At 35.5% G+C, this 25,942-nt stretch overlaps 1 protein-coding gene across 5 annotated transcripts in view; it reads right to left on the bottom strand.

Moving 5' to 3' along the window:
- The window catches only part of LOC106667103 (dachshund homolog 2), a 248,288-nt gene extending 224,343 nt beyond the window's left edge, over positions 1 to 23,945 (bottom strand). For 2 of the 5 annotated variants that reach the window (XM_014394806.2, XM_014394803.2), the window contains exon 1: positions 23,182 to 23,943. In XM_014394806.2, coding sequence (XP_014250292.1) covers positions 23,182 to 23,834 — 653 coding nt within the window. In that variant the 5' untranslated portion in view covers positions 23,835 to 23,943. Of the gene's footprint in view, positions 1 to 23,181 lie in introns of all 5 variants that reach the window. The other 3 variants (XM_024225339.1, XM_014394805.2, XM_014394807.2) reach the window with 3 other exon arrangements.
- Positions 23,946 to 25,942: the final 1,997 nt, after the last annotated feature.

Raw genomic sequence — 25,942 nt, 5'->3', positions numbered from 1 at the left:
CTACATGAATTTTCTGCAGATTTAACAAGTCCCTATGCGATTCACGAATAATTATTCACGGTTGGTTTTTTATTTTATTTTTGTAATTAAATCTCTATCTGTAGTCTGTTTTGTCGCACCGCAATGACGTCTCAGAGAGGGGTAAATTATAGAACGGTGGCATTGTCCTGTTTGAATAGAAGACCGCCTTCTTCTTCATAAGAAGTTATGTTAATCCTGCTCCGTGCGAGACATAGATCGTCCCTCCGTTTCCAATCGCGCCTCCCCCCGCCAGAACGAACGCTTTTCTTCAAGGGGCTTGTGTTTGTTTTCTGAAACGTCCAAAGTTGAAAAAAAAGCCGCCTCTAATGCGATGTAGACAATTTCTGATTCATTTCCCGGTTTCTTTATACTGTGAGCAAGCAAAAAGCTGCGCGAATCAAAAGATTTTCTCTCTGCTTCTCTGGATAAATCCCGATAAGTTACATGTTTTACAGTTTGCAATGTCTATTATTTTTTTGTAATAATTGAGACATTGAGAAAGATCAGCTCAGATGCTGAACGCATTTTATCAAGGAAGCAAATAAATAACGCGTTTCATTTGTTTTCAGAATTCACTTCTACCCAAATAAAAACGATGTAGCTTTTACTCTTCATCCATCAAAGATCCCTAACCATCTGAAGAAAACCTACAACACAAACTGTAATTTTGAAATTAAATATAATTCATTCCGAACATAAAGGTTTAATGAAACTGCTCATGTAAATTCCTTTGATTACATTCGCACTTGTCGATTGCCTATGCATTCCTGCACCAAAACAAAATTTGCCTCTCAAAACTTTGTGAAACTGGGTACAATGGACACTCTCGCCATTTACCAAGATGCCAGCCGACGACCAATCAAGGGACTCGCTAACTTCGAGAACTTCTGTTTTCTTTATTTTAAGCGCAAGATCATTCTCCGTATCCATTGTGTGCTTAATTTTCAGCCATAACTTATTGAAAATGCTTTCCTCGACGAATAAGACGTCCACAAACAAATAAAAATGTCCACCCTTAGTGCTCTGTGCGAAGTCATTAATGTATATTCAAAATAAGAGAGGACTAAGTGTGGAACCCTGTGGTACTCCGTATTTGATTGAGAGTTCGGAAGACGTCGCCCCACTGAATTTTGTTTTTTGGTGCCGACCATACAGATAATAGACAAACGATTCCTTAACAACATCCAGAATCCAAATATTTTCCATCTCGCGAAGTGATGGTCAACCAGGTCTTGGTAAGGTCCAAAAATATGGCCAGTACTTTGTGTTTGTTTTAATTTTGATTCGCCTATGCTGCCAATTATTCAACTCAGAACATTTGCCGAATATTCCTAACCAGAATTGATTTTCAGAGATATATCCGGTTTTTTGGACAATTTCAGACAATCTATTGCAGACCACCCTTTAGTCAAACACCGACAGCAAAGCAATGGGCCTGTAAATGGACATATCCTACTAGCCTAATTTTTTTTTAACTGAGATGATATTTGCAATTTTTGGCTCTGCTGGATAAATCCCCGTAGAGAAGATGTAATTTATCAACTAATGGATCCGTCAACTCAATGGATATTCATGAAGAAACATACTGCTATTCATCAAGTCCTGTGGAGTATCCTTTTATAAGTGCTTTGAAAACACCGTGAAGTTGCGACCGTGTGCAAGGGTAAAGAATGTACTTGGATGAACAAAATAATGATTTGAGAACAAAGAGTTTCGAAGTTTCAGAATGTCGGAGAAAATTTGATAAAAGACATGCTTTTGGATTAGACTCGACTATATGAGCAACCGTGATCTATTTATGTGCAGATCTGTTTATTTTTATAACCAATTTCTTTGTCAGTAGTTAGTTAATAGTGTCCTACGATTTTTTTGCAGAGTTAACATGCATCAGTGACAATATCCTGTCTATTATTACTGTACCGGTAATATTTGTTCAGCCTGCAATAAAAAATTTACATCAAGCGATATCAACCAAAATAAGAGACTGTGACTTGTTGGTCATTTGAATCTCTAGGGTTTAAGTTTGTGTTAATGATGTAATTTGTGCGAGAATTAAAAGTGATAAGAATTTGGATTTCATTATTTCTCATCAGTCTAAAACGCTTCTTTCTTTTTTAGGGCTAATTCCGTTATGCCTCTGACACGTAGTCCGACAGAAAACTATAAAAGGTGTGTAAGCCGGTAGGAAAATAAATGCGCGAGATCGATTTGATTATGGTATTGCGTGTGGATACGCATCCCCAACAGTAATCAAGGATTGGTGGCAGGTTCTTATCTTCAGTTGTTTCGTGACTTGTGCTCTTGACCCCGCTTTAGTTTGCCCCCCCTCGATCACCGGGAGTAATTGTAGAGCCACGATCGGCATTATTTCTTGACCTCTGTCAGTCGTCCACAACCGACAATTATGATACACATTACCTTCCAAATAAAAGGCTTAAAAACCACCAGTCGGAAATGGGGCTGGCAAGTATGGAATAGCGAGGCGTTTAGAATTCCCAGGCAAATTGACTTCAATTTGTAAACGGGGTTGATTTGCGAAGGAGGGAGACTTGTAGATGGAGGGCTAATGTTTCTACAATTAATCATAACTACAATCATTTTTCAACCAATAAACATTATACAACCAAAATATTACATTTTAAAAAGGAAAGTTTGATAAAGTTAATTACTTAAAAAACAATACATTGAATATTTGATCTTGACAATTACTAAATAAAAAAATTATAAACGAAACAGGATGACAAAAATCTACTCCAACCAGCTGATTAAATTTGCTACATCTTCTCTAATGACCGTCTTCCTAGTGACACAGGATCAATCTGAGAGTGCCTCGGAATCATCAAATATGTGTTCTCAAGTTTCGCAAATATAACAAAATCAACATGATCACGTTTTATTAATGTATACGATAAATTAATTAATGATGAATGTGTATGCTTTTTGTAACGATCACTACACAATTACGACAATTTTACACTTTGACAGCAATGAAAATTTAAAAATTTCTATTGATGTGTGGCAGTGACCGTTAATCGATAATTATTCAGAAATCGTGAGATGCGGTCTGGTGTGATGTAGGTTCCAGAAAAAAATTGCACTTGGCACTCTCAACACGACACGTAAGAATTACACAGAAGACAAACACTTTGAGCCCTGAAGATGATCTCAATAAAGATCGAAACGTTGGCACGATAAAGAAAATGTTTTTCTGAAACCTACATCACACCAGAACGCATCTCACGATTTCTGAATAATTAATTTCTATTTATAATAGCAGCTAGTGGATTAGCATTCGTTTTGAAAGTTGAGCTTTATCTTGATAAACTCATAATCTGTCAGCTTTATAACTCTGTCGTTTTGTTCCTGAACTTTCCTTGATTATATCATCATTTACAAATATATTACATTTAATAGTGTTGGTTTTTCTTTTTTGCACTATTTTACTTCTTTTATCATTGGTGTTTTTTATTTTATTACTATGTTGATTAAAGTAATATTAAAAATATTATGTTAATTAATGATAATTTTTATTAGAATGTTTCGAACCACGCCACGAACCTCTTCAACAGGTCAAATGTTCGATAACAGACAAATTTAATTTCTATAGAAGCTTTATTCAAAATGTGTAGTTTACGCAAATTTACATTTTATACTATCAACTCCTTCTTCAGAATTCAATTTTTAAAAAGAGAGTATCAAACAAAGGGAAAAAACCATAGAAAATCCCTAAGACATGGTTTAAACTAAAGAGCTCTTCCCTCTCCTATGCCTACACCAAGTCCAAGTCATACTCGCAAATTTTTCTAACCAATTGATTACAGCTTAGCCGTTCAATGAAATAATTCTGTGTGAGGTGTTTTATGAGGTGCACAACGTAATCGATGTCTGTAGAACTTTGCAAGTCTAGAATGCGGACATAGTGAGGTGGTGTGTGATGTTGGATCGAGATGTCAAACCCCATGAGGGGCAAGGATGCAAGGTTGGTCTGACCACTAATTTTAACTAAGGGAAACAAGACACTATGTAGCTTTGCCTTTATTCACTCTAATAATTACATGGGCGGCAAAGATAGTATACTGTCAAGTATTACCCAAGGTACTTAAAAATACCAAAGCAATTATTACTCGATACCCAACCAAGAAATATTTAACTTTATATGTGGATTCTTTTTTTTCTTCTTCGTTTGTCAATATGTTTTTAGAATTATGAAATTAAATCACCTTCAAAATAAGCCTAACAGAAAGGACATTTTTCACCCATAAACCGAAAAATACGGACAATAATACCGAAAGGGGCGTCGGTGGCCGCAAAGTTTAGTCTTTGACACGGCGCTCATCACTGTAAGGTAAAGGCCCCGGGTTCGAATCCAGCGGCCCTGCATTCAAACCCGACATACTTACAAATGGGCTTTTTTTCAAAAACACCGGCACCCTGAGAGTTTATATGACATCTGCTGTTGCGAACCCTCGTAAAAAAATTTAAAAAAAAAATAATAATAATAATACCGAAGAAGAAAAGAATAATAGAAGCGTATCTTTTTAATGAAATTGAATCGCCTTCAAAATATGCCCAACAAAAAAGACATTTTTCACCCATAAAACGAAAAATAAGGTCAATAATAAAGAAGAAAAGAAGAATAAAATCATATCTTTTAATTACAATTTAGGTACATAATTTGAAAAACTCTAGTATTTCCAAGTGTCCTATCAGAGACCATCTTACAATTTCCTTATACTTCTCTACTAAAATTAAATTATTAACATGTACTAATAATAATTATTGTATCAGTTTAACAGCCATGATAATGTGTGGTGATTAGTGACCGTTAATCGATATTTCTTTACAAATCGTGAGATGCGGTCTGGTTTGATGTAGGTTTCAGAAAAACATTTTCTTTATCGTGCCAATGTTTCGATCTTTATTGAGATCATCTTCAGGGCCTGGGATTTACAAACATTGTTTACATATAACAATTACATTTTGGATGTGGAAAAGTGAATTTATATAATGCAAAATATATTTAGAAATACTTTGATTGAATATATAAAAAATATATTTTGCATTGTATAAATTCACTTTTCCACATCCAAAATGTAATTGTTATATGTAAACAATGCTTGTAAATCCCAGGCCCTGAAGATGATCTCAATAAAGATCGAAACGTTGGCACGATAAAGAAAATGTTTTTCTGAAACCTACATCACACCAGACCGCATCTCACGATTTCTAAATAAAGCCATGATAATGAAGTGACAATAACTACTTAAATTTTTGTGAAGGGCAGCTTTTAAATAATACAATAAAATGTAGTATAAAGTAGTATAAGTATACTATTAATTATTCTTTTTATCTAAATTTTTTGGTTGAGATGAGAAATTAGTGTCATGAGCGGGATTCGAACCCGCGACCTTCGGCTCAATACGCTGCTGCTCTAAACACTTGAGCTTGACGCATATGACCACTAAGCAAATATGGATTAATTTATACTATTAATGTTATTTTATGTCCCCTCTGTTCTGAACTGTACACATCAAAAATGAGTAGACAGTCAACAGATTATAACTTAAATGTATTTTACGGAAACTTTTAATAAATTGTCTATTCTTCTTTATCTAAATGTTAATTAAATTTCTGTAAGTGGAATTTGCGGCAGGTGATAACGAATTGTATGAAATCAGAATCAGAAAAATTTTAATTTACCAAAGCCATTGTTATTAATTACTTCGCGGCCGTGTTTAATTAATCGGCGAGGGCTGGTCGGATGTTGATAAAAGCCGGCGTTATTCTTTAAAGGTCCCTAGGATTCCTCGAGGTTTTTCCTCCCGGCTGCTGTTTTCTTGCAAATCCGAGATAAACAACTCACTCTTTATTCTTCAGGGTGCCCCTCGAGCCAAATTAATTTGATTCCTTCTTAATCTCAGAGAAGAAGGAAAAACTTGTTTACCCTCGTTTTGAAAAGAAGCGATAGACAGTGCATTTCCTTTAAAGCATCCGGCCGTTTCCTTCATCAAGGAATTATGAAGAAGTTTTTATCTTACAACATTCGTGGGAGTACTCGGTAATTTATAAATGAGAAAGCAAACGTTATTTTATAGACAACAATGACTTTAATTTAAAGCACAAATGTTCATATTTTTTTTCTAGTTATGTACATTTTATTTTAAATTCCTGACCGTTTCCGTTTTCCCCCTGTGTAAAAATTTCCCATATCGATCAGTGTCTAGGTAGAAAACGGATGAAGGATGACTGTTGGCTGATATTAAAGCCACTTTGCTCGGATTGATTAAGGCGACCATCAATTGTCACAGGGACGTCTCGGACAGATGTTCCTGGTGATACATGATGGATGGAGGAGCAAAGAGTCGAAGACCAAAGTAAATGTGATTAGTTTCAGTCTTCTCACCGCTCAATCCGGATCTTTTTTCACTGTTCCGAAGGGTTTTTTTTCAGAGTGGCGTATCAAGGCCCACAATGGAACCATCCTCAGCACTATTGTCTGTGTACATTTTAAAACGATTCCTCGCTCCGAGTCGAATCGGTCGCCGAGACTCGTTTCGACGCATTCTGACACGTCTGCTCTGTTTGTTTAGGGAGAGAAAAAAGATCGACTCTTGCCCCCGGAGCTAATCTCACGGCTTCCAAGATTATTTTCCCGGAAGAAACCCCAAATTGAACAGAAAGGCTGATGTCAACAGCTCGTTTCTCATAGAATGTCCCCAAAACTTTCAATATTCACGTATTAATAAACATTGTTTCATCAAGTGGGTCCTCATTTTCTCTTTACTCTTACTTATAGTCAATTATTATTTATGTGTGTTACACTTCACCATTTATTTTGTATCTCTGTTGTTACACTAACAAGGGGACGACAGGGTTGGTGGGTCACGGATTTGAACAAAACTTTTTTTGGTGATTCTACACTTCAAAATATCAGACGTGTATATGCCACTTCTTGTGAGTAGGCCCTGGTTTCACTATTTTTTTTTAAATTTGAATTTTTCCGTATTTTAATATTTTTATTTCGTCTTTCTACTTGTTCAAATTAACTGTATGAATATATTATTTTACAGCATTTTTTATATACATTGCAATAAAAATATAGTAAAAGCCATCAAAGTTTATCAATAAACCAAAAATTTCTAAAAACCAACTATTTTTCAAGTGAACTAGGTCATAATTTTTTTTCGTGAAACTAATGTAATTTCAAGCAAATAATTTTGCTGTTTTGCGTATTTTCTTGTAGAAAGAATTTCTATATTTTAATGATACATATGTCGTTACAAAGTTGATTCAAATTTTGAATTATAGACGTTATTACGGGTCTCTAGTGTTGCTAAAACGAAATTTCGTATTAGTTCCACGAAAAAAATTTATGACATAGTTTACTTGAGAAATGTTTGGTTTTTACATCTATTGTGTTCAACATTGTCCAGTTGTCTAACAATTTATATTTTCGTTCAAATTCATTTATACATTGATCAAAGTATTTTCTTTTAAATGAGGAGTTTAATGAATTCACCGTTTACTAGATATTCCTGAATGTATTTTTGGAATTAGTTTTATTAATATTTTTACATTATATTTCGTGGTTCGATTGACCAAATAACTTTTTTCAATTAATTAATCTTTATGTAAGTTATTGGTTGAAATGAAAAAGTTCGTGTCACGAGCGGGATTCGAACCCACGACCATCGGCTGGGTTCGAATCCCGCTCGTGACACTAACTTTTTCATTTCAACCAATACCTTAAATAAAGATTGATTAATTATTATTTTTATTAATAATTATGGCTCAGGAAACAAAATGGGAGTTCACATTTTGAGCATTTCCGAAACCTATAAAGTTTCGATTTTTCTCTTTTTGAAGTATTGATTTGTTCCATTATTTGATTATTTTTCATTTATGTTTTTTTAACTATCTTTGCAAGATTGTTTGTCTTTCTGATTGCAACAGAAGCATAAAACGTTTTGTTTACTCCCGTGTTAAATTTCCTGTGTTTTCAGATTCCATTTAGTCAAGACAGAATTCCTATTGTTTATTTAATCTAAAAGAAAGAAGGCGGAGAAATCTTTCTTTAATCCGCCGACTTTTACACTTATCAAAAAAAAGGCCCTTTTACCATGAGCGTGTGGCCCTCGACACCCGATAACATTCAAAACCACGGCAAATAAAAAGAAGCCGGCCCGGTCTGGTTTTCGAACTCAGCGGGACGGAATTCGATTAATTTTTATTGAGAGGAGGAGAGAGAGGGCACAAGTTTCTTCGTTTCCATTCTACATAAAACATTTGAGTTATTGGTGGGCCTCGTAAAAGTGGTATAGCCTTCATCGGTCGGGTTGTAAACAACGGAAAGATGATATCCCCTGTCGTCCAGTTCGAGCAAAAATTTCTAATCATTACATATTAAAAAGGTAGCTTTTACGATGCCGAGTTCACATAGGCTATAATTCAAACGGTTACGGCACCGGACTCCTGGAAATCCGAGTCCGCTGGAGTTTAGACGTCCTTCGGCCCCGTGGCATACTTCACGGGTACAAAGTACGCCGGCTGTTAAGCAGCGCGAACGGAAGGGGCGATAAATCCCAGCTCGGAAGCTCTCCGCCCTTCCAAACTGCCTATTCTAGAAATATGTCTTTGTTAATTTTATTTATGGAAATGAAGGAAGCCCTCTGTGGGAATCTTTTTCGAGAACCAGTCCAATAAAAAAATCTCAAATGACATTTCTTCATATAAATAGGTCCCAGTCGTTCTCACTGTAGACTAGTCTTCTTTTTTTTCTTGAATAAAAATTTAATAATAAAATCAGAGCTACTGATGTAATTGAATAAAGGAGAAACTGTCTGCATGGATCGGCTTGCGACCGGTTTACATTGCGGACTGAGCGAACCATAATCGCAATTATTTGATGTTTCGTGAGATCCGGGCGAGACTTGATTTTTTCTCTATAAAATTGACGTTACTTATTACTACAATATTCTAAAATTTAAAATATAAATATACAGTTATTTAAAAAAGTAAAATTAGTTTCCTACATATCGCGCTGTATATATACCACCAAGTACATACAGAACTGTGGCCGATCTATCGATAACTCTAGATGACACTTTTATGGCTGTCTTTTGCATTTGAAATGTTATGGAAGGGCTACTGGAATTACCTATGGATGGGGTTGAGTCCTCAAATTTTTGCTTCGCGTATATAAACCCTTGCGGCTTTTTAAAATCTGCTTTTCTTTCAGCATCTCATAGCATCAGGGGAGGTGAAAACGCCATGTAAGAATGTCGAGTAACGACATTAAAATAGATCAATTAGAACTACTTTTAGATCATTAGAGATATTTTTAAATTATATAAATACTCAGCTCTTAAACTCTGAGGCAAGCAGGTGTGGATTATCCAAACAATTAACTACTTTTGTTTGAAGGAAAATTCACAATTTGGAAAACGATTATATTCGGAGCAAGAGATTACGATCTAACTGTAGGCAACTTTTAATTTATAACTAACATTTATTTGGAAATGAATTTACAGAATGAAAATCTGCTAGTTGGGTGAATAAAAGTTCGTTTTTTCTGTGTCTCTAGATCTTGTATATGCGAGAAAACATTTAGTTGCAATTTAATTAATTATGGTTTTTAGTTGAGATAAAAAAGTCAATGTCACGCGCGGGATTCGAACCCACGACCTTCGGCTAGATACGCCGCTACTCTACCACTTGAGCTATCACGACTTCGATCCACTCGGACACTAACTTCCCATCTCAACCCCACCTTTTGAGTTTTCCTTCCTTTTTGCCATTTTTCAAATGTCGTGAATCTATTTGATTCTCGGCGAGAAATGAAATGGCCACGGAGAGCTTTGATGAAGATGTACTTCATTTTAACTTATTCAATTCACTAGTTTTTGTGGTCCGCTTGACCAATTAATATCATTCAATTAATTAAGGTTTTTAGTTGAGATGTCCGAGTGGATCGAAGTCACGATAGCTCAGGTGGTAGAGTAGCGGCGTATCTCGCCGAAGGTCGTGGGTTCGAATCCCGCTCGTGACATTGACTTTTTTATCTCAACTAAAAACCTTAAATAATTGAAAGATATTAATTGGTCAAGCGGACCACGAAAACTAGTGAATTGAATTTAGTTGCAATGTTTTTCATAATTTGTTATATAACTATTTTAAAAAATTATAGCATTTAATAAATCAATAGCTTATAAATTTGTTCGGTCCGCTTGGTCTATAGAGTATCAGATATTTTTCAGTATTTTGCCAGTTTCAGCGATTTAAATGCAAACCTTAGATTAGATTTATAATGTTGTTTAATTATTCAGAAATCGTGAATGCGGTCTGGTGTGATGTAGCTTTCTGAAAAACATTTTCTTTATCGTGCCAACGTTTCGATCTTTATTGAGATCATCTTCAGGGCTCAAGACAAACACTTTGAGCCCTGGAGATGATCTCAATAAAGATCGAAACGTTGGCACGATAAAGAAAACGTTTTTCTAAAACCTACATCACACCAGACCGCATCTCATGATTTCTGAATAATTATCGATTAACGGTCACTAATCACCACAAAAAAATACGTTGAAAATATTTTAAATAGTTTAATTTTGTGTGTTTGTGTGTGTATGTTCGGCGAGTTGTTTGACATTTTTCAGCAGTTAGAGTGAAATCGAACAACATAGCAACAGTACGTTGTGACATTTTATTTTCTGATAAACGGTCCCCATAAATGGTTTTCCCTTTCGTTCAGCTTATTGTTTAACTTTTTTGTAACTTATACAGTTTGTAAACTTTTTACTTTAAGTCTTAACGCTTTGTGCCCGTCAGGGACAGGGCCTGAGAGCGGCAATCAAATCACAATCGACTCAAAAGTTTCGGAGAGCTTCCGAGAGGCAACATCTGCCCGCGTGTAGGTACACGTGTAATCCTCGGCTTTGCTGCCTTACATCTGCCGGGGATTAGGACGACCCTCGCGAACAATTTCATATTTTAATTTCGAAACCTTTTCACCCTCTACCAATCACAGGCCGTCGCCCATTGCGACTGGATATGACCGGTGAGTATTTGTCGAAAACATTTACATTATCAATAATAATGATCGTTTACGATTTAATGTCCAGAATTGTGAGAGAGCATAAAGTCTAATTTCTCTCATTTTGTAGCTTATGTTGGATTTTAACACACCCAACTTTTAGCTCTTTTGGAACGAATACAATTCCCCAGCGCCTCGGGCATGAATCTTTGATAAAGTAGTAGGATTTGAACGTTGCAGGAAGTTAATAACAAATCAGAGAGGCCGAAGCATTAAGAGAATCCAATATTAGGAGCGCTCTAAGGAGAATGTATTTATTTCCAAGTTTCTGATTCCTGCGGTTCCCTTTAGCAACTATTAATAATTCCCGGGGGGCTCTTCGGACCACAAAGCAAGGATCTGGAGCTAAGGAACCGCAACTGTTCTCTAACATCTTGGAATACATTAGCCCTTCCTCTCATTCTAATATCATTTTCCGAACCCTTTCATCTGCCTCCTCGTCCTATACGAACCGTGACTACGATCGATCACACACGAAGCCGGCGACCCAAGCTGGGCTGGAGGGAGCAAAAAAAAGCAAAAAGGGGTCCTTCTCTATACAAGATACTCTGTAAACCATATCGATTGCCCCAGCCTCCCTCTGTGCTCTACTAAACTACACTTCCTCCCTTAATAACCCCAATACCGCCCCTTCGCCAAAAACGCTCAGACTAGCCGGTCGGGAAGACACCCTTTCAGATAACCCTCGGATTACCGGCTACAACTATTTAGGCAAAGCATTTCGAAAGGTTAAAACACATTATTCTTAAAAACGACCTTTGTGCGAATACTGAAATGTTATTTTCTATAAGAAATTATATTCTCTATCAATATAAATTTTTCTGTATATGTAATTTTTAAACGTTTCGACTACTCTCTCTCTCTTTCTCTTTCTCTCGCTCTCACTCTCTCTCCTCTCTCTTTCTCTCCTCTCTCTTTCGCCCTCTTCTCTCTCTCTCTCTTTCTCTCTCTCTCTCTCTCTCTCTCTCTCTCTCTCTCCCTTTCTCTCTCCTTTCTCTTTCTCCCACTTCTCCCTCTCTCTATTTCTCTCCTCTCTCACTCTCTCTCTCTCTCTCCCTTTCTCCCTCCTCTCTCTTTCTCCCTCCTCTCTCTTTCTCCCTCTTCTCTCTCTCCTTTTCTCTCTCCTCTCTTTTTTTCTCCTCTCTCTTTCTTCGTCTTCTCTCTCCCCTCTCTCTCTCTTTCTCTCTCTCTCTCTTTCTTTCTCTCCCTCTCTCGCTTTTCTATTTACATTTATTTATACATCTTTCATCTACACTGAGAAGCAAAAAGATTGTTTTTATGCAAATGCTTGCAATCGTTATAATTTTTATTTTTGTTGTTTATTGGTTACGTTTAAAGAATAATATAATGTACATCTAAATACAAAAATACACTGAGTAAATCAATTTCACCAAAAATGTTGCTATGAAAACAATGAAAACGCGTTCTAAGTAGTCACTATGTTGGGCTTTGCATTGTCATGCCAATAAAACCTTCGCCAATTAGTGGTATGTAAGATGTTAGGGAACAAGATCAAAATTGCGATCTTTCATAGAAATGCCTGTACAAACCATAACACCACCACCTCCACCTCCATTGCTTCTCTGGAGTGAAAATGTGGCTCTCCTGTTCTTCAAACCCTATCTCGGTCGTCATAAAAAACAAAACCTGACTCATCCGAAAACAAGATTTTAATGCAATCTTACTCAGACCAATTGATGTGATTTCTTGCAAAACATAATCGAGCTTATCTGCCAGAGGTTTGTCCAGTGGCAAGCCTTCTCGGACGTAATCCAGCTTCTGAATGTCTTCGCCTTACAGTGTATAAACTGACTTTAACATTAGCTTTTTATGTTGTTGCTTGTACTCAACAACAGTAGAATTTCGATTATAGAGTACATTTAAAACAATAAAACCGTCTCTCTGAGAAGTGACACTGGCGATCTGTCCATGCCTTCTTGAGTAACCCCCACTGACCTGGTAGCGATGGAACACCCTTTGGATAGTTGTTCTGGGAATGTTAAGCAGTTGGGCATATATGCTTGACTTTTCCATCTTCAAACTATGAATTCTCACCGAATCTGTACCACATAAAACCATCACTCAAACAAATTTGAAACTTAAAAATGGAATAAAAAAAATCAAGCCACCGGAACGTTCGAAAGAAGCTATACAGAAAACCCAACAAAGAAAGATTCTTATATTTACAAAATCCAATTGTAAACACAGGTGGGAAATTTTATTTGTATTTTCTTAACCTCCAATCCTTTAAAACGGACCAGATATTTTAGAAAGATGGATGATTATTGGTTATCCACTGGTTTTTTGCCTTTCAGTGTACCTAACCTCTCCGTGTATCTAATTTTGTTATGACTAAGGATTCGTATTATAGAATACGAATTATTCTGAAAATACTTACATTGGAAAAGAAATCGCAGGGCGTTTAGAAAATAGATTATGTTACGTAATCTGAGATAATCATTTAAAGGACAAAATAGTTAAAATTTGTTCGGGGTAAGAAAATAAAATAAAAAGTGTCTTCAGTTTTTCGTTCCATGGATTTTTGATTAGTTGATCTAGTCTCGTGAACTTTTTTTTTATATGTCGGTCATCTGTGAAGGGACTCGGCGTGATGACCTGATGATGGGATTCATGGAGGGGCGAAGCGCACGGGCCGGAGTCCCCGGCAGCTCTGAGCCCGGAATGAAATGGGAATCGAGTCAGTCATCAGTGGAAATGTAACTGCGCATCTCGCTGCTGGTGACACCTGTGGACTGCCATTCAGAGCCAGTTCCGAGTCCGGCCCTCTTCCATTCACTCCTCCGGGCCCATTGAGAGAAAGCAATTAACCGACGGACAGTAAATCTCGCGGACTGACGACGCCCACCGGACAAATACATACATATCAAATTGAATATTTGCTCGATTATAACTTGCCGTCGGGCCAATTAATTTCAACTGTTATTAGCGGCCGTTAGCCGGGTGATATACGTTTCTCTTTAAGGCTATGCTTCTTGTTTAGTTATAAATTATCCTCTTCCTGTTTTGGGAAAAATTTAGTAACATCGATGCCATTCCATGAGGAATCGATAATTCGAATGGATTGTTCATTGGGCCCAAATCCGACTTCACAGCTCTTAATTTAATTTATTAGTTGTATTACATCAAAGTTGGACTAGGACGTTCCGAAAAACTATCTGAACGCAGGTGACAACACACAGATCAACTACTGAAGATGCCGGAAGACAAAACTGGCGAGGCGCTTTGCACCCCAGGCGCGGATCTGTTTTGAGATCCGTTGAAAATCTCAAAAATAAGTCTCTTATTACATATCCTATTAAACATTAACCTTTCATTCACTGATGAATTCTGAATATTTTAAATACACACATTCCCTTACTTTCTCGGTTTTCCTTTTCAACGATTTCTCTCCTCGGTGATGGCCATCGGAAATGCAAAATGAATTAATGTATTAAAAAAGTGTTTTATGCATGTGGATTATGAAATGTATTTACAAAAATTTCCCTTGATTTTTTTACCATGGTCTGACAAGGATTTGCATTATTTGTTTAATGGGATGATTAATGATATGTAATGGTTAATTTCAACTTTAAATTCTCAACAAATTGATTGATATAAAATTTACGAAGTTTATTTCAAGCGAAAAATTTCAAGATCGATTCGACTCTGTCCATGGGATACTTTTAAAGGTTGATGCTAATCTCATGATAAACATTCAAACGTAAAACTCATATATAAAATTTTATTTTACGATGAACATCGAATAATGTAAGATGCTGAAAAATGTAAAATCATTGGAAACCTGACTACATGAAATATTGACAATTAATTTTTTATGAGATACATTGCCTCAAGAGTGACTCCACCTGATCAAGAGGATAATTTAACATTATCACGGTGTTGAAAAATTAAAAATAATCTCTAATTTAAATGTAAAGAATATACAATAAATGATTAAACAAAGTTAATCGCTGATGTTAATATCTAATCATGTAAAATTATTTTTAGATCAACCCTAATTTTACAATAGGTTAACCGATTATTCTTTTTCAACATGAAAAATTCATTTTGAAAATGTTTTCTTATCACATCGCACAGAAATGTATAGATTGACCTCATCTGATCATGAATTTACCAAGTTCAAAATTTAAAAATGATGCAATATGATAATGAAATTAATTGAAAAATAGATGGTTATTTTAACAAGTGATGATTGATTGATTAAAGATTGATTACTACGTGATAAATATAAAGATGTTATTAAGGTGATTGCCGGATTGTAAATGGAGTAATTTGCAAATTTATCAAAATTTTTTCACGAACGAAATTTTTTTAATGATTGTATTCTTAGAGGTATTCTAAATTTCATGTAATTTGATATTTGACATATTTCAACCCTGATTCGTGCCCAATTATACAATTTTTACGCTATTTCACCATAGAAAAGTTATGGATTAACCAATCTGATCATAAATAGACAAGAATAATTAGGCAACTGATCCTAATTGGATTGATTACGGTGTGATAAATTTAAAACTGTTATTAAAGTGATTGCCGGATTGTAAAAGGAGTAATTTACAAATTTATCCAAATCTTTCCACGAACGAAATTTCAAGGTTGATTCTATTCTAAATTTCATTGTGATGGATATGTTATGGATTAACCAATCTGACCATAATAGAACTAGAATAATTAGACAATTGATCCTAATTGGATCATGAACTAAATTTAAAATTGACCATCGAGATCAGTTTAATGATTGATGGTTTGAAATATGATTATGAGTCTATTTGAAAAATCGATCTTAGCTTGATCCCGAACCAAACCCCGCGCGTGCGCGCATATGTTTATTTGTATGTTTCTTTCTTGTTTCAAATGTACTTTTGCCTGATATCGCTAACGTGGAAGGTACATGGCAGTTGCGTAATATTTTGCTTTCTCATTTACCTAGCTCTGAGTTGACCTAATTGATTGGGCAGTAATTCCGGTTGCCTTGTATTAGTTAATAAGACACCGCCCAATTCTTGTACATTCTTTACGGCGGTACAACGTTGCTGAATTAAAACTCGCTCTTCCCCCATTTAAATACCACTTGTGAAAAGGTAAATACCCGCGAAATAGGTCATTATGTGATTTAATTTCGTCTTGTAGAAAGTTTTAATAGCTTGCAGTATCACATTAAACCACTTAGCATCTAAATTTATAGGTTTTTTTTGCTATTTCAAATAAGTATTAAATTTTTACAGACCGTGACAAATTGTATAAATGTGAAAAAGGGATGAATAGAAAATGAAATCAAACATGTATTGAATGGAGACGTTTCGAAAAAGTACAGATCGTGGGAGAAATGGTTTTAAACTTACAAACACCGAAAAATGGAAATAGGGGTACACAATTATTACTACCCAATTAATTAAAGTTTTTAGTTGAGATAAAAAAAGTCAGCGTCACGAGCGGGATTCGAACCCACGTCCTTCGGCTTGATACGCCTCTACTCTACCACTTGAGCTATAGAGTCGCGGCGTATCAAGCCGAAGGTCGTGGGTTCGAATCCCGCTCGTGACACTGACTTTTTTATCTCAACTAAAAACCTTAATTAATTGAATGATATTAATTGGTCAAGGGACCATGAAAACTAGTGAATTATTACTACCTTTAAACGCTAAAGAAATTAATCACTAAATAGTAGTACTACACTAAATAGAAAAATAGTAATAGGATTTTTAAATGTATATAATTTCAATATACTTTAAAATGAGGAGATAGTGGAGATTGTGGTAAAAGTCATTACCATGATGAGCCACCAGTTTCACATGATTTTATCTGGCTGTTAACAAAAATAACCATTATGTTAAAGATGTTTTAAATCATACACTGTTAATACGGTGCTCAAGTTATCCTATTATAGATAGTTTATATTTCCTTTAAATAGTTTCAACCTAAGCATATATTTTGTTTATTTTTTTAGCAACAAGATAGAAATAATGTTAGAGGAAAATTATTATGTAATTTTACTATCTTTAGATTTTCTGTCTAATTCGTATTTGTTTAATGACATAAATATGTGAAATGTTCTATGCCTGCTAGGATTAAGTGCCCTTGTTTGTACCGTTCCGTGTCTCTTGACGAGGAGAGCAGCAGTAATGGCTCCCCAGCTTCGTAAATATTTGAGAAAGGGCTGTGGCCATTAACACCCCCTTGACCGCAGTTAAAAATGTAAACCCGGATTAATATTCATAGTTACTTGCGGCGGAGGCATGCTGGGAATTGCTGGCAACAGTTGCGGCCCACCTGCCTCTCGCAAATAACAAGGAGTTTTTTTTCTTACTCCGGACATTTTTAAAAATACCTTTCATGTACAATAGCAAATAAGAGGTACGGCTTTTCGCCTTGGGGAAAGATAAGCGGCATGCGCTGTTAAAATACGAAAAAACTTATTAATTCATTTGATTCCCTGTTTAATCCGAGAATGAAGTAAAAATATAAGAAATTATCGAAAACAAAACAATAGTCAACAATTAATTACAAAATGAGAACATTTATAACCTTTAGTTCAAACCAATCAAACCGAGGGTGAAAAAGAGAGAGAGAGAGAGAGAGAGAGAGAGAGAGAGAGAGAGAGAGAAAACAGAGCTTTAACGAAAGGCGAGCTTTCAATCCTTTATCACTCCCAGGTATTTAATGAACTTCTACTACGGCAAATTCACGCCCGCATATATAATTTGATTTGACAGCAATGGGCTTAGCATCGCGTAAACCTACCTCTCATAAAATACATTTCAGGCAGAAAGACGTCTGATCCAAACTCGGCGAGAATAAACGGACCAGAATGATCGGGAAATTCAAACTTTAATAATCTGTCCAGAAATCAATTGAAATTACTATGGTGAACGGTCCCTTAATTTTTGAGTCTGCACGTAATTAATTCAAATTTAGAAATAATATAATTCAAAGCACTATGAACCATGAAACACGAAACCAAACTGTAACAATCGTTGGAACGCAGCGATACACTGTTTACAACAGGTAATTACAGACGTAACCACCAGGTCAATTATAACCATTTTTGGTCGTCTAGAGTAATTCAATCAATAAAATGATAACCGTGAACATAGAAATGAAAACGTTTATAATACTATAATTTAGAGTCTAGTAAACAATTAACAATTTCTCGACTGAATAAAACTACACTGCCCATCAAACAAAAACCGACCACCTGGTTTGTGAACGAAAAAATGGCTAACTTGCGGATAATGCGGACATCGGCAAATGACGTCAAGACTTTTTTCTCGGCGTCAAGAAGTTATGACACGATAGACTTCTTGATAACGTCCTGATTTACTTCCCAAAAATAAAAGGCTGTTTTAAAACACCATAGTTACGCCGATATGGACGGACTGGAAGGTTCAGCCAAACATTTCAACACCCTCCGCATTCAACCGCCCAATCCTTAATCCTACGAAAGGTCCTTGATGGACTATTTTATGTATCTAACCTTACGCCATATTAGATATTCCTTTCGTTCAAGAAATCCGTTCACGTTACTGAAAATTTCACAAAACCGTAAATCAGCACATCGAAGACCTCGCATTCCAACGAATCCCTCGAACCGGCCTCGCCGACTGAACAGACAATGGCCGCGAAATTTCCAAGAAATTTATAGTGATGTTAGATAAAGTGATAATGACACAAGTATTCATTAAACAGACAATACTTTAGCACTCTTCGACTTCTCCCAATGGATATTTTTTCTACTGTTGCTTATTAATTTAACAAGTTATATTGTGAATGCTTTATTTGCATTTACAACATCCTTCTTCTTTGTCGGTAGTAAAACATTAACTTAGTCTGAGAAAAACTGCGTCATTTAAAAATAATTTTTTCATAAACAATAAGATGAGTGGTAAAAGGAAAACACGTGAGAAAGCAATTACAATACGTATAAGTAAATAATATCACGAAACGAAAGTTTAGATGATGTTAAAGACCAAGAAATATTTTACTTTAAATAAAAATATGACTATAATAAACTGGATGATGATGATCAGAAAAGATTTGCCTATTAGAGTTGCTGTTGTAATTTGTTAATATTTAATTTGCGAATAATAAACGTTTTGATATTTATCGCTAAAAGAAAGTGCACTTCATTGTTATGCAATAGGTCAAAATTATATTTTAAACAGAGGCTGTTCCGATCGTGATGAATTTAGCATAATCAGTCATGAAGCGAAGCGGTGTTTTTGTATCATCGTGATAAGAAATACGAACTGTTTTGGTATTTTTGTGTAATTTAATTCCTGCGCGAGGACGTTTTATGTCTCGCCTCGCATACGAAACACGCATTGCTACGTTGTGTATACACATAGCAATTAGGAAACAATACACTTTTCCCTGCCTCGCTATTAAGGAATCAGATCGTGAGCCGAGATAGGCCCGTAGGTCAGCTGTTCTCCTTAAAACAGCTGCGTGAAAATCAATAAGATATTTTCCAATGGTAAGACCGTTTAAATTTTTGACAATTGAGCACTTTTAGTTCTATATTTTACGTGAAGTCTCACAAGGCCGGCAGAGCGCTAATTGAATTACAAATGAATAAATAACAAATAAAGATGACAGAATGAACAGCAGACCGTTACTTTACCGCCTCGGTGGGGTCTTAAAGTTGTTAAGTAATTAATTACCTGGTGGGCTTTCACCGTAAAACTACATAGTTAGACTATAAGTCCATTTTAATTGCCAGACTTTGCCATAATAAATAAATAACCAATAAATGTTTTTAAAAATATTATACTATACAATAGGTCGAAACAACAAAGACATCACAACAATTCTTTTTCTATCAGTTGGACGATGAACAAGTACAAAAATTGCTATACAAATCAAATATACACCAGTCAAAATATAAATAAATGATAAATAAAATATATTTAAAACTGTAACAAATAACCCCGTATAGCAAAATTAATTGCATAATAATCAAGATGGTGGTTTGGTATACTTTGTATGTACTATGAACAAGTTCAATAAAATTTAACTTAAAAAAACTATACATCTTAATTTTAAAACAATCGAAATATTTACAAATGGCCGACACAATTTGAATAAAACAGACCAAATCAATATTGGGTTTGATGATTATTCATCTATTCCATTTTGAAAAAAGAAATAATATGCCTACAATCTTTGTCTTTTGGGGAAGTGAAATTAGCAGGAAAATATTTAACCTTTACTTAAAGTTAAACAAAACCATCAGAGGTTAATTTTTTAACTATTTTGTGTCAATATGCTATATAAAATTGTAAGGCCCAAGATTAGGATAGGCCATCTCAGTTTTGCTTCAACATCCAGTTACGTTTCTTTACTTTTTCTTAATTTGAACACTGAATACTGCTACAATTCTTAAATTATTTAATAATTGTGTAATTATATCGATTTTGGTTATTACGAACTTTATTAATCAACACTCCTTGATTAATTGAATGATGAACCTTTAAACTTATCAATAATGATATGTTGCCTTTTTGCTTCTGCAATTTTCTGAACTTTGATGGGTACTTATTTAAGAAAATCAATGGTGCTTATTAAATAAGACCAAACTAAATAAATTTTGTTAATACGGGTCAAATTATCTCACATAGAGTGAAAATGTCTTTACAGAAGCAGATTTCTTCGAGTTAATTTATTAAAATACCATAATCCTCAAATTTAATCAAATTGGTCTTGAATTGGGCATCTTTCATATAGATTTAAAATAAAATAGGTGGAATTATTTTTTAACTACAAATATTACTTTGTTTGTTTTTATATCAACGTTGATATAAAAACGGAATGTGTTTTTTAAAACGTTTATAAAAGATGAGATGGACAATTTGAACTGTTGCCCTGAAAAACGAAACGAGATTCTTAGCGGAATCGGGCCAATTACGAAATAGTTTAGAATAAACACGAAACCTAGTCTCTATCTTTGAAACAATACTAAACCTGGATCATTTCAAAATTTAAAAAGTTAAAAACTAAGAAGAATATACCTGATATTTTGTCGAAACGAAAAAAAAAATATGCATAATAATAATGAAAAATCAACTTGCAGGTTCTACAAAGCAGCATAACATTATGTTGTCTCGTTCAAAAATATTTTTTCACATTAGTTTATCTCCTCTAAATAGATTTATAGCAGTTTATTTGTCATACCAGCATACACAGCACCTTTTAATGATTTCAGCAATGCTTGCTAATCGGCAACGTGTTCTACTTTGGTGAGAGACTATTATAAATTTATAAACAATCGAAATAAAGTAACGAACATTTATGTCATAAAACATCGTGTTGGTAGCTCCTAGAAAGAAGTTAGAAGTAACCCGCAGGTTAAAAAAAATCAAAAGAGCGTAAAATATTGAACAACCCTTATTGGACGTACTTGACCAAAAGTAACCAGTTTAATCCTGGTCCAACCCCACGAAAATTTGAGCATCAAATTGTTCAGCCTAGCGGAATATGGCTAAGATGCTTTCTTTAAATTTCTTTACAAACGTAACTTTCAATCTCGGGTAAGGGCGAGCTTAGAAATCAAACCCATTTTTACTATATTTATAAAAATTGTATTCTTAACTGTGTTCGAGGAAACGAAAGTTAAAAAAGTTAACAGTAGTTTTTCAGGGTATAAACAACAAATAGCTCGATAGGAAATGCAGTTATTTTTGTTTTTATATAAATATAAATAATAAGGAAATAAATTTAAAATTATTATCCAATAAGTATGTCAATGTTTCGAACTGTAATAAGTTTAATTATTACTCAAAAGATATGAATTGTTCTTCCACATAATTAAATGCCAATAACATGTATTCAGCGACAATAGTATGTTTTTCATGTATGTAAGCCATTATTGCAATGAAACATAACGAAACTATGGTCAGCTCATAGCAGTAATATCAAAAGATTTCGTCCTGAAGAAACCGTTTTGTAATCTTTGGGGGTGTTGCAGAGTTTGTTTTGGCGTCTGTGAAAAATTGCGCATGTGCAAAGCTGAAAATTCATTTTCCACCATTTTAAATATCGCTTTTTGTCTTATTGGACGCAAGAAATCAAGAAAACTTGAATAACATATTTCTAAACTTTTGGAATGGTTGGGTTTTATTTATGCGTTATCATGTTACTGGTACAATAGTGTTTATGCATATGCATTTCTGTATATAAATATGGAATAAAGTTTGGTTTATTTATATAATTTTCAAGAAGAGTGTCATGCAAATGAGTTAAAATGGAGCGTGTTTGTTCTTTAAGCTTCGTAAGATTTATGGAGAGATCATATTTTGGTTTTAGCCTTTATCGAAGTTATTTCAAGTTCGATTTTTCTGGTTGCTTAGGAAAAAGAGTTTTTCTTACAAATCCTACATGTTGTCTTTTGGAATGTTGTTGTTGTCGTACTGACTTTTAGAACCTACAAGATGTGTGAAAGGAATGTGGTGTAACTGTTTTTATCGTGGATAGATATACTTTTGAGGAACCATCTCATCATTACTGATTGTTTTGATAGAAAAATGTTATATTTTTACAATAAATTATACATATAATGATGTGTAGAAAGGTTTTGCTTGATCAAATAGACAGAACTCGGCCTACACATCATACCGGGTTTACTTTGGCGTCTTTGAAGTGGTTTGCATGGAAATGATCTGAAAATGATGCTAATGTCCTGAGAACCGGTTCTCCTTAGTCGCCTTGCCCAATCGGAAGGAATGATTTTTATAAGCGTGTCGAACTAGGGATTTGCGTGTTTACGGGCGTTGTGGGTTTCTCGTTTTGGACAGTTAGAGATAAGAGCTTGGAGAGCCGGGTGACTTCAACCGGTATCGGAGCGAGGTCGCTCTGAGTGATTTCTGACCGACAATAAAGAACAAGTTCAAGAATGGTTTAAATTCTTATCAACTATAAAAAGGAGAAGAAAAAGAGAAAAGTAGATGTAACAAAAAAAAACAAAGATACTGTTTTGTTGTCGTGTGTGAATGTGACGGGGGAAAGATTTGAACGGTATAAAAAAATAAAAATAAAAAGGACTTGGAATGTACCTTGCAGTGGTGCAGTCCCTGTAGAGGATGTCGAAGTCTTTGCAGGAGAGGAGCTTGCAGCGGTTGACACCCGGTTGGATGGCCCCGAGACCCCTTAAAATCCGCACTTGTTCCACGTTGCAGACGAGAGGGACGATGTCGAGCCGCTTCAGCTTGGTGTAGACGGTGTGGAGGCCGCCGACCAGATGCTTCAGAAAGAGTTCGAAGGCCTGAGGGAGGCAGAGCATGGTGTCGCCTGCGATGATGAAGGCGGCCACCTTCTGGCCTCGGTAATCCACCAGCTTGCACTCGTTGGCGGTCGGGTCGGAGGTCGAGATGGGAGGCGGGCTCGAGTAGGACCTCGGGGGCGGATGATGATGGGCGACGGCCATCAGGTCCAACGGCGAATGCGGCACCATGCCAAGCAGCCCGAGGCCCGGAGGCGGCAGCGAGAGGTGGTGGACGTGCGGCGATTCCTGTTTCCCCGCTGCCAAGTGACGCGGGTTGAGGGACGCGGCGATCGAGCTCGGCGTCGAAACCGGAGGCGGCGAATGGTGGACGTGCGGCGATTCTTGCTTGACGGCCGCCCCCGCCGGCGGGGACCCTTTCGGAATCGGTGAGCCGGACATGTTACTGCTGCGGTCGCTGTTAGACCCCGTCTCTATATTCTCCATTAGTGCATCACAGATCACAACACAATCACGTTAGCAGCTCCTCTCTCGACAACCCACGGATGTGTAATAAACACGGAGCTGGGAGCGCTACGGAGGCGTGGTGGGGCTGTGCGCGCATTTCCACCCGGATTGGGCGTCTACGCCTATCCCCGAGCCCCTTCTCCGACTCCGTGACACGCCCACACCCAATAACACAGATCCGAATAAAAGCAGTAGAAATATCATTAGCCCCCACCACCGTGTGACTACGCATTTTTCTCTCAGATTTATCATAAAGCCCCACCCTTTCCTATCTCAGCCATAATAGACTATATTTACATAATAACCCCCAACATATAAATGTTAATATAATTATACACCTTTTCTATATAAATCTGCCCGTGCGAGAGATAAGGCCGAGGACTGTAGCCGCTCGTATATCTTGCTCCAAATTGTTACGACTAAATTGTTGTCTCGGTGAGTTATGAAGCCGCCGCAGTGACATTAATCCCCGTGTCGCCTCTGTCCATCGCCTTTTATTAAAATAATATTTCTTTCCGTTCCAATCTGCCTTCCGTTTCATCGGACGGCAACGGACTCCACAGACTTCCTTTCCTCCTGTTGCTAGCCGGTGAAGCCTGCATCACAGTCACGGCTATCCGCCCACACGCACCCCTCCGCGAACTCAACCCCCGACCGCCCCGGGCGACCCATTTTTACAAAGCATAGATTTAACTCCATAATATTTTCTTATATACGATTTTCAAAGAGAGACAAACAATGCAATGAGTATCATTCAATATTTTTTTATGATAATTGAAAATGCTTTCAACGATTCAGGATAAGTATTTAGCATAAATTGTCTTTTAACCAAAACCGATGCTTTTAACACCTTTTAGTCCTATCGTAACGCCTTTAGTTGCTACATCTCTGTATATTATCGTTGTTGTGGTTGACGCTTTCTTTCTGTGTTATTCTAGTTATTGTTTAACAATATTAAGTATAAATGGCCATCCCTGGAAACAAGACGGCCTCACTTTTAAAAAATAATCCAAAATTGAAGTTACTTTCACAAAATCAATTTTACAAAGCATAGCAACAATCGGCATGTACATATAGCAATATAATTCTTCTTTCAACTTTGATACTCCATAATATTTTCTTATATACGATTTTTAATTGTATTAGCTTGTTATGATTAAATCGTTTTATTTTCTTTATCATAACTATAAATGTTTCTTAATATTACTTAATATTGTATGTTGCCATGATAAGTTTGTTTTATTTTCTTTACAACATCTATAAATGTAGACTATTATTATGATTATTATTACTATACTGTATGCAGTATAGCAGACCATTAATAATAATAATAATAGTCTACATTTATAGATGTAAAGAAAATAAAACAAACTTATCATGGCAACATACAATATTAAGTAATATTAAGAAAAATTTATAGTTATGATGCCAGGATAAATTTGTTTTATTTTATTTACAAATGTATATTATTATTATTACTATTACTATCGTGTATTATTTTATGTAATGAAGGCCAACCCTTATCTATATGTCTGATACTGTAACACATTGAAATAAATGATTAAATAATTAAATAAATATACGATTTTAAAAGGGAAACAAAGAATTTGTAAATGTATATTTGAAAAAATAGGTTGATATTGTTTTATTTTCTTTATGATATCTATAAATGTTATTTATTTCCAATTTTACTACTGCATTTTGTTTTATTTTCTTTACAAATGTATATTATTATTACTATTGTGTATTATTGTATGTAATGAAGGCCAAACCCCTTCTGTATGTCCGAGACCGTAACAGATTAAAATAAATAAATTTTAAAAAATTCGATTTTCAAAGGGAGACAATTCAATGACTATCTTTTCAATAAATACTTTTTGATAATTGAAAATTCTTTCGACGATCCCGGATAAGTATTTTGCGTAAATTTTATTTTAACCAAAACCGATGCTTTTACGACCTTCTAGTCCTATAGTAACGCCTTTAATTGCTGGCATCACTGTAGATCATCGTTGTGGTTGACGCTTTGTTTCAATGTTGGCCTAGCTATTGTTTAGCAATTAAGTATAAATCAAAACAAAAAATAT

This window comes from Cimex lectularius, unplaced genomic scaffold (assembly GCF_000648675.2).
Source record: "Cimex lectularius strain Harlan isolate CLEC.00 unplaced genomic scaffold, Clec_2.1 scaffold97, whole genome shotgun sequence".
NCBI classification, from domain to species: domain Eukaryota; kingdom Metazoa; phylum Arthropoda; class Insecta; order Hemiptera; family Cimicidae; genus Cimex; species Cimex lectularius.
The sequence above is the reverse complement of the archived record's forward strand: the minus strand, read 5'-3'. Positions and strand labels throughout refer to the sequence as shown.